Raw genomic sequence first — 14,782 nt, forward strand, 5'->3', positions numbered from 1 at the left:
CATTTGGCTCTTGGAAAACAAAATGCCATTTGATTACAGAAATGTAAAAGCTATGGACCTAACACAGCGTGAGATAAGGAAAAAAGCCAGCCCTACAAATCCTGATGAACTCACCCAAAGATGAGCTGTAAGCCACCGCCATCAGATCAGTCATAGAAACCAGCCCGGCATTATTTGTTATTGGCTTAGAGCATGCAACAACGGCTCAATGTGTCTGCACTTTAATATGGATATAAATAACTTATGAGTGAGAATTTGAACAGTCAGAAGGCTTGTATGTGCCTGTTGTCATCGCTGTTAGCATGAGGGTGTGATGATGAAAAAAGCAAAACAATATAAAAAATACTAAACTATGTTATTAATGTGGCTAGCTTTAGTCATTACTGCAGGTAATTCAGGTTTAAACATTAGTCCGCTCCCTTTACATAACAAGCTGATAATCTGCCCGAGAACTGTTTCCTGTAACTATATGTGTAAAAAAGCCCCAAGATGACTCAAAACCTCAAGACAAGCAGCTCCATATATCTACAGAGCCTCCTTTTTAATTTCACTCAGTCATCTAGAAAAGTCTGAGTTCCACCACTTGAACACAGCCTTTCAGTGTGAGACAATGGCTCCTATAGTAATTACAGTAAACGCTGCTGCAACAATGAGTCTCGCACTGTTCTCTGAATCAGATCAGCGGTAAAAAGAAAAAAGGCAATAGCAGTGGAGGTAAATGAGGAAAAAAAACCCCACACATTTCCAGGTTTGTGAACTGTAATCTGACATAAACAGATGCTTTGAGGAGCACGTCATCCCCATCCTTTTGTGTGCTGCACACAATGGCAACTGTGTTTTTCATCCAACATGCATTACGCAGCTTTTCATCATTTTTAAATGCAGGAAAGGCAGATATATTCATTTGAAAACACAAGAAGCGAACGCAATTGAACAAGGAAGACAAAAAGGACAGGCCACCGAACCTGCCACCGACTGTGACCTCTGACCTGTGTTCACATTCTTTCACTGTTTCTGGAGTTCATGCACCTGCTGTGTTAGAAATCCTGTCAGTGTCCTTCCTCTCCTTTCAAGGCGCAGTGGGAGTACAGTATATTGGTAAAACATGGAGCTTGGAGGGTAGCAGAGGGTCAAAGAGTGAATCAGTGGAGCTTTTTTATCCACTCATTTAAAAAAAAAAAAAAGGAGAAAAAAAAGGAAAAACACTAGATGTGACATCACATGTGAAGCACCACATGCAGATTAAGTGTGCCGGGCCCTCGATCAATGGGATCATCAGGACTCTCCAATTAAAGAGGTGGTTTAATACTAGAGGGTCTGTTTGGTGGTAGTGATAAAAAAAAGTCCATTAAAGTTGCTAATTAAATGATAAGCGTAAATTAAAACACAGGTCAAGAGAGTGAACTGTCTGGTGCTTTTTTTTAGCACCAATATCTCTTGGATGTATGAGGCGGGGCTAGTGAGGGATTTTTTTCCGGTGCTGGTGGTTGGGGGAGGCGACAATCTCGTTTTGTTTTTTTAAATCACAAATGCAAAAGTGTTTAAAAATGCCTTTTTGGAGTGAAGCGTCTGCCACACATCCATGTAGGACTCTGTGGGGGAGGGGAACTGGGGCATGAAATGGGAAGGCGGGTGTGTAAAAATGTGTTAAAGCTCAAGTTTTCTTTTTTGCAGTAATAAATCTGCATTATTATTAATTCAAGATGTAAAAACTGAATATTGTGATACAATATTAATGAGAAATTCCTATTTGTGGCTCAAAATAGCCTCCAGTCCTGGACACATTAACAGCCACTGGGTTGTGTGCGCAGCCAGATATGCAAAGGACACCCCCCATTCTAATTCTGTTTGCACTTGTTTTATGCGTCTTTATAGACATGTTGTTGTCAGTTTGCATCTTATTGTGGTTGTTTATAGTTTGTGGCCTCTTTTTAAGTCTCTCTGTAGTTTTTTGTTTCTTTGTAGTCATGATGTTATCACTTTGCATCTCTTTGTGATTGTTTTGAATGCCTTTGTAGTTACGCTGTCGACAGTTTACCTTCCTCTTTGTGATTTTGTAACTCATCTTACTGCAGGGCATGGATGTGTCCAGTTGATGGGTGGAGCTCACACATTCCGTAACATATCCGTGATGCTAACAAGAGAATCAGTTTTTTCATTCTGGAAGTGTAGGTCATAGAGGATGCCAAGATTCAGCCCGAGTTGTTCTGCTTGCGTCTGTGAAATGCACTAATAAAAACCTCTTCAAAAAGTGTGGCTATGCAGCAACAGCATATTTTATTTCTTTTCCTCTTTTATACACTATTTTGAAAAGAAAACACATTGAATAAATACAAATTTAGAAAGCAACAGATTTTCACTGTATTCTCACAGCAACACATGGTTACTTTTATGGAGCTCTCTCAGGACTAGCAGAGGGATCCGTTTTTGCAGAACTCACCCTAAAGCAGACTTGGGCCACACACTGCAATGGAACACTTAAGACTGGGCATGCAGATGTTGAACCCTACCCCTTTTACAGACACAGAGAGAATGGATTGGCACACTGAGAGACGTTAAGAACATCTAGAAACACCCGAGGGAAGGAAAAGAAATATCTATATACACAAATAATAAATAAAGAGAAATTAGGTCCAACACAACTTCACTGTACAGATATGTCCATTGGATGTGACCGACCTCTTTCCAGCTCAGCCTCACGTAACCCTTTGACCATCAGCCCCACCCACGATAAATTCAAATATAATATAGTACAACATGGGATGTTCACCAACAGCAGATTGCACCATTTACAATGTTACAAACAAACACAAAATATCATCCAGTGCCTGGCCTATCAGTGTTCAGCGTTCATAGTAAGGCAGGATACAGCAGAGATCTTTGTATCCAGTCAGTGAGTTGTACAACAGGTAGTCCGGCTTGCGTTGACAGTGGTTTTATAAAATAAACTCCACTCCTGAAGTGTTCCACATTTTGGCATGTAGAGTAGAGATGTAGAGTGGCAAAAAAAGAGTACGGGTTGGATCAGAGCGCAGAGGAAAAGCCAAGAAGGGTGTCAGTAGTATATTACAAATTTTCCTGGGAACTTTCTCTATCAGCCTTTATGGCCGATGTTTCATCCAGGCGTTGCAAACGAGAAAAACAGAGCTGCTTACACGGACTAAGGAGGCAGGAGCAAAGATCAAAGATGCAGGGTCCAGGATCTGGACCGTCTACTTGAGGACTGACGAGATGAAAGGGATAGATGCTATCTGACTTCCAAACAGTCCAGGTACTCCTGGGCCAGGTCATAGCAGAACCGGTACTGTTCCTGGAAACAAAACAGAGGTTTGTTTTTTCATATCATGATTATTAAATATTGTTATGCAATTAAAGTGGTTACATCTAGACTATTTTCTTGCACTGAATGAGATAAACAGTGCTTGGCCATGTCAAACATACAGTAATGCGATAACGTGTTATTCTTATCATATTTCTCTGTATGTTTGAGTCAAACATACTGTTTGAAAAGTTATTTTACAAACAAATTAGCTGAAACAAGCTGGGAATGTATGCATTTCCAATCAACTCAGACTACATTCAACTTGAGATAGGCACGTGCATGAGTAGACAAAGTAAGTCATCATCAATGACACTATGATTTACCACAGTAACATGTAAATAAAGACCAGACTGGCCAATATAATCCAGCGGATTATATTATATGTCAGTGCTGAGCGTGATATTCGTCATGAAAAACAGGAGAGATTTTAATCAGTTTGGTCCACTCTGTCATCATTAAAGAGAGAATAAAATTTTGATATAAAATATACATATTTTTATACTGTCTTTAGTTATCATTTAGGGTTAGGGTTGAATTTTGATTTGAAAGCTATGATCCAATAGGAACCAAATGTAGGCAACGGAAACAGAAGATACAAATCAGGAGAAACAGATCAGACGAAGTTTATTTATAGATCTGTGGTTTTAGTTACCAGAGTGAACGTGCCACAAAGACATTTTTAAATTCAAACGCGTTTATGTTTTTTCTTTATAATTCTGCAGTAGAAATCTAATGTACTGATGGTAATGTAGTAACCTAATTTTTTTCTTTCTTTTCCAATACGAAATGTCATTATTTCTTCCCTCACTGGTTAAAAATGCTTTTAGCCCCAACCCCCCACCGATGCCCATCAACAGGTTTTCTTTATAGAGTCTGTTACCCCGGTAACAAAGAGAGTTTAAGTGAACTCTTTCCAGAACAGAAAAGCAGGAGTTTCCCCTCATCTCAGGGTTAACAAAATCAGAGCTATTACCTAAACCTTCCTAGAATAGTCCCAAAGTCTCCTCCTTGTTGCTTACCATTGTCTCCACCATGTTTGGCTTAGAGTTGCGCAGCGTTTTGGCAGCAAAGAACACATCCACCATGCTGTGGTGTCGAATCATTTCCAGGATCATGGTGCAAGCACAGAAAGTACCGCTTCGACCGCCGCCATTCCTACTCCAGAAGGAATGAACAAAGACACACACAGAAAATAGAAGCATAAAGACATGAGTGACCTAATAAAGATGTGGTAGAGCAGCTCACACAGCCTCTCAGAGGGGGAGCTACAGAGTGAAATGTCACAGTTTGACTGACCGCAGATCAAGCATGCTGCCAGAAAAAGGCCAGCCGGCAGTCATGCAAGATGAATATCTGAGTAAAGTTCTCATTAAAATACAGGAGCTGGGATTTAATCAGATATTAAATGTCTTACACATAGCCTGATCTCCAGAGAACAAAGGCCCTGACATGAGGATAGGGGACAGTAATTATGCGGTGCTGATGCCATATTTATTGGATAATATTTCTTCAGGAAAACTGAAATTTAACTGTTAAGAAAAGAACTTTCTGTAACCATTTAAAGAAAAAGTCGCAAGGTGAACAATGTGAATGTAAGCTGTCATTACTCGCAGTACGGACTACTTAAGGTCAAACATTCAGAAATTCAGCCTTCAACAGAGTCTGAAAGAGACTGAGAACCTTTTAGACATGAAAACTTCGACCTGCTGTACTCATAATGCTAATGCTTGAATCCAATAAATACTTTAAAAGTACATAGACAAATAAATGAAGTAAAAATTCCTTTTGCATGATGCAAATTACATGCACAGCACTGTGAAAAAGTGTTCACCCTCCCCCTAATTTATTTCATGTAATATTTGTGCATTTTTTGTAATAAAACAAATGCAATATTAGACAAAGTTTTTAAATTACTTCATTCATTAAAGGAAAAAAAATATTCAAACCTATCTGGCCCTATGTGAAAAAAAGAATTACTCCCTGTTTGTGACAATGAGTCTTTCACATTGCAAGTGATCCAGGTCCTGAAGCAGGTACTCACATGGTGCCTTTATTTAGCACTTTGCTAGTCATTGTACATATATTCAGAGCACACTGTGTACTCTACATCCATGGCCAATTTAAAATTAGTTAACCTAACATGTGTATCTTTGGACTATGGGAGGAAGCTAGAGCACCTGCATGGTGAACATACAAACTTCACACAGCAGGCGTTTTAACCAGGAACTGTGGTGCTGTGATGCAACCTTCACTATCTTTCTACCCAGTGCTGGTACAAAGCAAACAACCCCAAGTGCTTATTGTAGCAATGATAACTAAATTAAAGAAACAGAATGGATGGTGCAGGTGTATGTAAGCAGACTCACAGGCAATGAACGACGGTGCGTCCTTCCCCACACTCCCTCTGCCAGTTGTGAACCTGAGCCAAAAGGCTAAGGAAGGCTTTCTTGGAGTCGGGCACATCACGGTATGGAGACCAGCGCAGGAACTGGAAGTGACGCACAACAAGCTGGCCCTCCTGAAGCTGCAGAGCAGAGAAGCAGAAAAAGGAAAAAGCTTCATCATGCATGCTTCACACACCACAAACCCATTTAGAGACATATGTGCTTATCAGCCAGAGGCAATTCTGTCAGCACTCAGACCTGTTCTGCTTCTGTACTTTTCTATTAGGAGGTTGTTAAAAAACACATCAAACTCAGTAATCAACAAAAATGTAAACATAGTTTAGAAGCCATCAGATTTCATATCTTCAATACATTCCTACCAAACAGCACTAACCAAATCTTTTGAATTTAAAGTTACAGTTTTCTACATTTGCACCTAAATAGCACCTAAATAAAATATGCAAAAGTTTTTTATACTTTTAGACAACTGTTGCTGATTTAAAACATTCGGGGACATGGAGAGACGCATTATCCATCTTCACGTAGTCATGTTTACAGATACTTGATGACTTTAGATCTAATAGCTATCCTCTTAGCTATAGTTTCACCTTCAGCAATTCCTGGTAAAAGGAATTTTAGCTGATAAATAGTTCACTAACGTAGCTATAAACCAGGTGCATCAGAACAGAGAAAGTGAAATGAAAACACAACAGTTTCGGGCTCTTAAAAAACAGAGAAAGATGGAACAATCTCCTTTAGAGATTGGTTTTAATTATCTCTGAGGCTGTTAGTAAAATCACACACGGTTGCTTGATCCATTAATATAAAAATATTGATTGGTGCAGCTTTAAAAGCATATTTTATTAGCGTATTTGATGGCTACTTGAATATTTGACCTCACCAAAGCCCAGGCTATGTCCAAAAATACAGTTTCAACATTTCAGGGTCCAAGGTGTGTTTAACTGAAATTGTACACAACCTTTTTTAAAAAATTAAATAAAATGTAGAGGATACTAAAACATTGCTTTATAGTGTTTTTAGTGAAGAAGAACTCCATAAGGAACCTTTAATTTTAAGGAATACAAGAAGTAATGATGCCTCTGTTGTGAGGTAGAAGCGCATCACAAATAAGATAATGTTTGGTAACACGTAGGACCTGTGCTATCTACTGGACAACAGAATACCTTCTTAGGACTGAGTTTAATGGTGTCTTGCTCTGGTGTTTCTGTCTTCTCCGGATCCTGTGGAGCGCATGTGGGAACAGTTTCTGACATGATGTTAAGATAATTGAGGGGCCGAGTGGGATACTGAAGTAACAGGGGAGGTTAACACTACTGTGAGGTAAAGACAAGAGGCACATCTGCTTCTGAAAGCACCTACAGATGATTGTTGAGGATCTACTGAGGTCAAAGGATAGGAGGTGCAACTGCTGCTACAGGTCATGCTAAGCTACTCAGACAACACTCATGCACATGAGCAAACACAGAGACTCACTACTGGTAACACAAATATTTCAGTCATACTCAAATGTTGGATATGGTCAAAATAAAAATAAAAAACTTTTTTAAAGTAATATTTGATTGTTAAAATCTCTTTCAGTATTGTATAATTGCTCAAATAAAACAATAACTGCTTATTAAATAGGTCTCAGGACCACATGCGGCAAATTACTCCGACCGCTGAGAAGAACAAAATCAAGCTGGGACCTAGGTCACCGTTCAGAATTATTACATGTGTGTCAGGCTTCAGTTATCCTCTTGAAAATAAATGAATTGATTGGGTGCCAGGAACTACAGCTGCAAAAAAAGTTGTCTGCTGAGGTAGGGCTTGATCAAGTGTTTTTGTCCGTATTCAATGTTAAAGTAAAAACATGTCATTTGCTAAGAAAATTAGATGTTTAAACAGCAATTTTAGAAATTAAGTCTGTCAAACTGACATATCAAGGGAACCGAGAGACATGCAGGGTTTACACTTGGATCTTAATATTTCTGATTCTGTACAGGAAAGAAAACTGAGGGAAAGCAATTAAACCCGTTCATTAAGTCAAGTCAGAGAAAATAGTTTGGACACTGGGGAGAAGTTAAATAGTTTGGAATTGTAGAAACCAGCAGTATCTCTCCATTCTGTTGCTGCCTTGTCATGGTATTTCATGACATACAAAATAACAGAAACATAGTTGAAATCTCAAACCCAAAAACCTTTAGAGATTTATGTAAGGCCTGCCTGATGCCACTCAGTTGTGTGCATGTAGAAATACAGGGTTTATAGGAAAGGTGGGCTGCCTGAGTGGAAATTCTAAGTCTTTCTCAAGATAATAAAATGCACCTCACCTGCCACTCTGTTATTTTCATTGTTTAAAGTGATGGAGGAACATTCATTAATTTTTTTAAATGTTGATTTAATTAAACATGCAATAGGCAGGTTTTTTACTCTAATGATCGATAGATATACCTAATCTAACCTAATATATCTATAAGTCTTGATTCTATAATGTAGTGACTGAAGAAAACCACTGGCATTTAGACTGATTCCCTATAAGCCTCATTGTGGACTTCTAGAAGAACCAAAACAGGAGGACAGTTGTTGATTTGCAATATCAGGTATATATCTGTAGTAGGGCTGGGTATCGTCACTGATTTCTAGAATCGATTCGTTTCCGATTCACAAGGTCCCGAATCGATTCGATCCACAATTCGATTCGATTCGATTTGATTCGATTCAATTCGATTTGAATCTGGGAAATTTTGACAGTCAGAAATAATATAATTCAGATCAGTACATTTAAATATTTTTGTATCTATAAAAAGGAAGCTGACACACGCAAGATTTTATCAAAGGTGTGAGCCTCACAGCAGATGCCTTTGTGTCAAAGTAGCTGAAGATAAAACACAGAAAAACATGAAGGTGGTTTTCCTGGCCTGGGATTTTATAAAAATATTCTGCAGTACATCAAAAACGAAAGAAAACCATTAATCAACATATGAACATTACCTCTGAAGTTACAGAGGTTTTATTAGAGACACGGCTAAGCCTTTTGCATTTTGCATAATTTTAAAAAGTTTAAATTTGTTCAGTATTGAATGGCAGAAATTAGATTTTCTTTTCGGAAGTATGTAAAACGAAAAAAAAAAAAAAAACAGCGGCCGACAGCGCTGTAAACAACGGTAGACTTCTGCGTAACAAACAAGCGAATAATGCAGAAAACAGATTTTTAGACGGGAAACTGTTCTTGAAGTACAGAGAGAGAGAGAGAGAGAGAGAGAGCTGTGCATGACGTGTGATTTTATCGTGGTGGAAGCAAAACAGTAAAAGTCAGAGGGAATTCATGACGATGTTTATGTGAATCGTAGTTTGGATCTTCTTTTGCTGCTGGTTCGGTCAATATTGTTTGGAGAGAGATAAAACGAACAGCTTTAGAATCAGCGCAAAAAGGGCGTGAACACAAAGCGCGGACCCGCCGACGCATCAGAATCAGCGAGCTGTCGGCTTTCAGCCCCAACCGTGTCCGTGCCGTCAGGTGAGAAAGGCGACATCTCACTGATTCTGATCCGTCGGCGGGTCCGCGCTGTGTGTTTACGTCTTTGTGCAGAATCCGTGTACCTGCTCTCATTTACTGTCTTAGCTGTTTGGTGGTTGTTGAAATTTTGTGAGGTTTCACCTGAGATTCTGGCATTTCGGCCAAAATAAATTTATATTAAAAAATCGATTCAGGATTTTAATGAATCGATTTCACGTTATCCAAGCCAGAATCGATTTTAATCGATAAATCGATTATAAAAACCCACCCCTAATCTGTAGCTTTCCCCCTGTGTTTCTCTGTTACCTCCACCTGCATCTCATTCTCACTCTGTTTGTCACTCCCAGTGTATATAAACTCTAGTCCTGTGTTCCACTTTGTCAACTCATCTGTTGTATATTCCTTACTCAGGGCCCTATTCCAAGAAGTAGGTTTAACTAACAGCTCCAAGCTTGGTGACCCCAAATGAGGAGAACTTTGAATTTTCTGTTCCTGAAAGAGAGTTAAGCTTAGTGGAGTACATGCTGTGAACCCTGTACTCGTGATTTCAACATGCCCAGGGTATGTTTCTTTATCTGGATTCACTTAACGTAACACTGGTGTTTATTAGGATAAGTGGTCACACAAAGCTGGTGACCAGCTCACTATGTTAACCCAGGGTTCCCCCTATGCTTAGCTATCCCAGACTGTGTGAATGGCATCACTCTAAAAGCTCTACAGCTGTGGAAAACCTACCACAAAGCCTCTGCAACAGTTGTCCACATCCAAACTCATGACTTAAAATATCATTAGTCAGAGACCCTCAAAAAAGACTTGTGGGCCTTCTATGGCCACTTGAAAGCAGCGTATCATCTGTTTGCTGACACCCCCCTATTAGTGTTGTGAAGTTCAGCTGTCTGTGTGAGTTTCACATCTGGCTTAAGGGCTTCTGCAGGAATAATGACATCCCCTTTGTGGACAACTTCACATCATTCCTCAACCTACGTGAACCTTTTAAAGCAAAATGATCTTCACCCAAATGACGGGGATTCAAGTATTTTGACCACAAATATTGATCTAAGCCTTCACTTGTGACTTCTACAGCATGACGGTGGAAAACTCCTGCTAACCCCTGTTTTATGCTGGTTTTATGGAATTTTAGTCACCCAACTACAAATTCTTGAATTCTTGATTCTGAGACTGTCAGGCAAACTAATGCTCTTGTAAACTAAGAGCATTAGTTTACAAGGATAATTTAAACTGTATTTAATTTTACTCATGATTCATTTCACACTTGCCGAGTCACTGCTTTTCAAAATTCAGTGTGAATATCCACTTTGCCTTATTGTTATCTACCAAACTCTTAAATCTGGTAATATTTCTGAATGAATTCTCTAATCTGTTTTCATCTGTTGCTGTTAAATTTAAGAAAAATATATTTTGTTAGGTGTGATTAATTTACACATTGATGATCCCTGTAACTGCACTGCCAGAGATTTTCTCAATATTTCAAAGTCATTTAACTTAGCACATCAGTTAAATGACTAATAAGGACATAATGGTGGACATGCACTGGGTCTGGTCTTTACTCTCATCATATCAATAAACTCCCTGAAAGTGTCTGAATCATTGTCTGATCACAAATGTATAATTTCTGACACTTTTACAGTCAGTCTTGTCTTCCCAGAACATTTTGCTAGTTTGATTAACAATAATATGCACAATCCAAGGTTCTTGTTCAACACAATGACACATTTTTATATTTTCTATCTATGAAAAGAAATTCTGAACGTTTTTGTTACCAAGATTAACTGTAGCAAGTCACAGTTTAGTTCTGTTTTTGTGCAACCTGCCCAACAGTTACCCACTACCCACTTCTGTTTTTCAGGTTTTATCTGATTTTCACAACAGATCTCATTGATATAGTCACACACATGCACACTTCTTCCTGCCCAACTGACATTATCCCTCCTAAATTCATTAAAGAGGTTTTACCTGTCATCTCCACTTGACTTCTCTCTATTATAAACAATTCCCTTTTATCTGGCTGCAATCCAGACTACTTTAACCCTGCCAGTGTCTTCCCTCTGCTTAAAAAAACCCTTCATAGACTCCACTGATTTACAGATTTACAGGGCCATTTCCAAACTGCCATGTTTTTCAAAAATGTTTGTGAAAGTTGAGGCTCATCAGCTTCTTCAGCTGGTTCAGGGAAACAACATTCATTTCATTGATAGCACTGAAACAGCATTACTGAAAATGAATCATATTCTTATCTGCACCTCTCATACAAGGTATCTGTGGTATCTGAGGTAACATAACTCAGCTATAGAATTAGCTTATGCACAAATTTAATATATAGCATCCACAATTACAATGTACGTGACCACTTTTAAGATCACATACTAAAGAATATAAAAATTGCTTCAAAAGTTGCTGCAGCTGCTTTTTAAAAACATTTAGACCCTTTTACAAGAGCGCGCCGAGGTCTGAGGGATCTTCCAGGAACTGTGGTACTTTTTTGTGGATAACTGATTGATCAGTAGGCGGTGATTTCATATCCACTGATCTCTTACCTCAAAATTAACCTGCTCCAAAGCAGGTTTGGTGTGGAGTGTAAGTTACCATGGTAATGCAACCTGGTAAGAAGTGAGCCACCCTGTAATACTGACCCAGAAATAAACCTGAACTTACCTGGATTAAAAAAAGTGAGTATATCCATGCCCTGTGTGTGGGATTTTTGTCATGATGGAACAGGATGTTACAGAACAGCTTGGCACTGACTATCAGATATAAGCCTTTGGATGTTGAACAAAACAAACTGTACTGGTATACTGGATTCTTGTCATCAGTAATGGCTCTCGACACAAAGGTGGTTGTTAGAGATTCTTCAAAACTTCAACATGGTCCCTCCAACCCACATAGCAAAATTGTTATGGCTCGGATCTGGCCAACACAATGTGCTTACACATGGGCCACATACCGCAAAGAATGACTGCCCTTTGGTGGTCCAGATCTGGTTTGCCAGAGTTGGCCCACACATGGGCCAGCACAAGGCCAGTTGCAGACACACTGACGGCCCTGTGCTGGCCCAGAACAGTTTCAGCTCTGGCCCCAAATGTCAGCCTAATGTTTACCACACATATAATAACAACATGTGCCGGAACAAAATAGTGCAAAAGTAACATGACAAATCTCCCTTCAGACAGTGAATGGACTGATTCTAATGTAGTGCTTTTCTACTCTCCTGGATTACTCACAGTGCTCTATACAACATGCCACATTCACCCAATCACACACTTTCTCTAAACTGAGCGCTTCCTAACTACATTCACATTCAGTCACACTCTTGACATGCAGATTGGAGGAGCCAGGGATCGAACTAACTAACCTTCCAATCAGTAGGTGACCTGCTCTACTTCCTGAGCTACAGCCACCCAGTGGTAAACATGAGTAAACCTTCACGAGGTTTTGGATAAAGTGTACACTCACAAACCTGTCAAACCTGCATTTGAAACATTGGCTACCATAGCAGTATAGTATTGCAACATGACATTTGGATCTTCTAACTAAAATAGGAAAATAGGAACATAAATAGTGCCATCATTGCCAGACCTGGCCCACATCTGGTTGACAGACACCCTGCCATGACACCAGTCAGTCAGAAGTGCCAGCTTGGGCAGGCCTGTTTTCTATGAGCCTGGGCCACATAAACCAAAGCACAATCGGGCCAGATGTGGCATGCCATCACATAGACAGTGCCATCTATGCCAGGCCTGGCCCATATCTGGATGACATACCACTTACCATGCCAGAAGTCAGCCAGCAGTGCCGGCTTGACACCAGATCCGGGCCAGACCTGTCTGCTATGTGGGAATAGTGCATGTAATGCAAGTCCTAACATCAACTTATGGAATGTGGCTCCCATTGTTGTGCATTACTGTGTCATGTTTGCTCATGTAAAGCAGGAACAATATCAGAACTCCTATAATTGTTAGAAGAGCAGAAATGTGTTACTCAAACTAAATATTAATATACTGACTTTATAGCAGTTTCCCAGGTAAGAAGCTGAAATTGGTCTAAAATGTTAAGATTCTTTTTTTCCCCAAGCTGAGTTGCAAAACTGTTGCAAACACAGTTTGCTGTTTCCACATTATTGATTTTTCATAGCTAGACTTAGTTTTCTTAGTATAATCTGTCTCCTGATTCACCATCTCATTCAAATATTACCGAGTAGGCCTGGGCATCACTGTGATTTTTTTTGTTATGGTGGTTCCACCTACCCGAGTTATATTCTGAACCCGGAAGAGACGGATTATAACATCATCATCAGCTGTCCTGGACAGAAGCTCCACGGTCATGGGTCCAAACTGCTGCAGCCCAGGTTCAGGCCAGTACTGCAGACAAGGCTGAGACAAGAGAGGAGGCAAGAAGAGAAGGGAGCAGGTCATTAGCCCACACTTGCTTGAGGCAGTGCAAATAATTATGTCAGCACCCAGTGATGGTGAAGCCAGTAACAAGACACCTGAGTATTGACAGGAGAGACAATTAGCCTAAATGACAATGATTATCTACAAATGGCAACTGTGAATTAAATGAGCAAAAAAACAAACCACTCGTCACTGGGAACAATCCTTCACATAAGCAGCGGTCACCTAGCTTGAATTATTCATGAGTCCCAATCATTACCATTAGTACATTATAAATTAATGGAGTAAGAGACCTTGGCTGTGCCCGGGAGAGATAAACAGGAAGTTAGCTGAGAGGTTGGACGCTCACAAAAGACAAGGTCTCCTATCACTGCCACTTCAAAAGCGCATCCCCTGGCCAAGTGGGAGTGGAGGGGGGGGCACACACAGGGGAGCAAGCGCTGACATATGGACGTATTCTGCAGTGACTTTGGGGTTGAGCAGATCCTTAGAGTAGGAAGTGATAACGGCATTTCACACTGACAGAAGGGTATTAACCGGTGACATTGGGCAGGAGGGGCGATAAATATTTATACATCCAGACAGGAGACAGGCAGCTCCAAGTTAAGAGGACAAATTGAGTGAGTGTGTGTTGGAGGGTCAAACTGTTAATCCACTGGTAGTGAGACAAGGAGGAAGACGAAGAAGAGAGTGACAGAGAAAAAAGGACAGGTTGCAGCTGACAGGCATAGTGGAAATGGTGAGCAGGAACAAGACATGACACGGTGACAGAGGAGCGATAGCGAGACAGCAGAACAAACCCACGCATGAGCAAACATGGGCCCAAACGATAAGAACGTGTTAATGCAGTGACGGGCTGTGTAAATGAATTGGATGGCATGAACAGAGGATTGAAGCTTTGTGCAGAGAACAAGTTATAGGCCAGGCGTGAGATGACCTCTCCAAACTGTGTGTGACTCACATTCATATCTTTTTTTAAAGGAAAAGAGGACAAGAATGACATGTTGACGCTGTTAGTGTCCATGCACTATATTAAAAAGAAAGCCTTGTAAGCAGTAATCTTTGTTTTGCTAAGATTTGTAAATACAGGCTTCACAGCTGTGATTACAAGTAGTGCTGGAGCCAGTTTTATGGATACATGTTCTTTTTA

At 39.9% G+C, this 14,782-nt stretch overlaps 1 protein-coding gene across 3 annotated transcripts in view; it reads right to left on the reverse strand.

Annotated features, from left to right (window-relative positions):
* Window positions 1-2,272: 2,272 nt before the first annotated feature.
* ptprua (protein tyrosine phosphatase receptor type Ua) overlaps window positions 2,273-14,782 on the reverse strand; it is a 245,385-nt gene continuing 232,875 nt past the window's right edge. For all 3 annotated transcript variants that reach the window (XM_065471328.1, XM_065471329.1, XM_065471327.1), the window contains 4 exons: window positions 13,486-13,611; window positions 5,689-5,846; window positions 4,342-4,477; window positions 2,273-3,310 (listed from right to left, as the gene is read on the reverse strand). In XM_065471328.1, coding sequence (XP_065327400.1) covers window positions 3,248-3,310; window positions 4,342-4,477; window positions 5,689-5,846; window positions 13,486-13,611 — 483 coding nt within the window. In that variant the 3' untranslated portion in view covers window positions 2,273-3,247. The remainder of the gene's footprint in view (window positions 3,311-4,341; window positions 4,478-5,688; window positions 5,847-13,485; window positions 13,612-14,782) is intronic.

Source organism: Pelmatolapia mariae, linkage group LG22 (assembly GCF_036321145.2).
Source record: "Pelmatolapia mariae isolate MD_Pm_ZW linkage group LG22, Pm_UMD_F_2, whole genome shotgun sequence".
In the NCBI taxonomy this organism is placed as follows: Eukaryota; Metazoa; Chordata; class Actinopteri; order Cichliformes; family Cichlidae; genus Pelmatolapia; species Pelmatolapia mariae.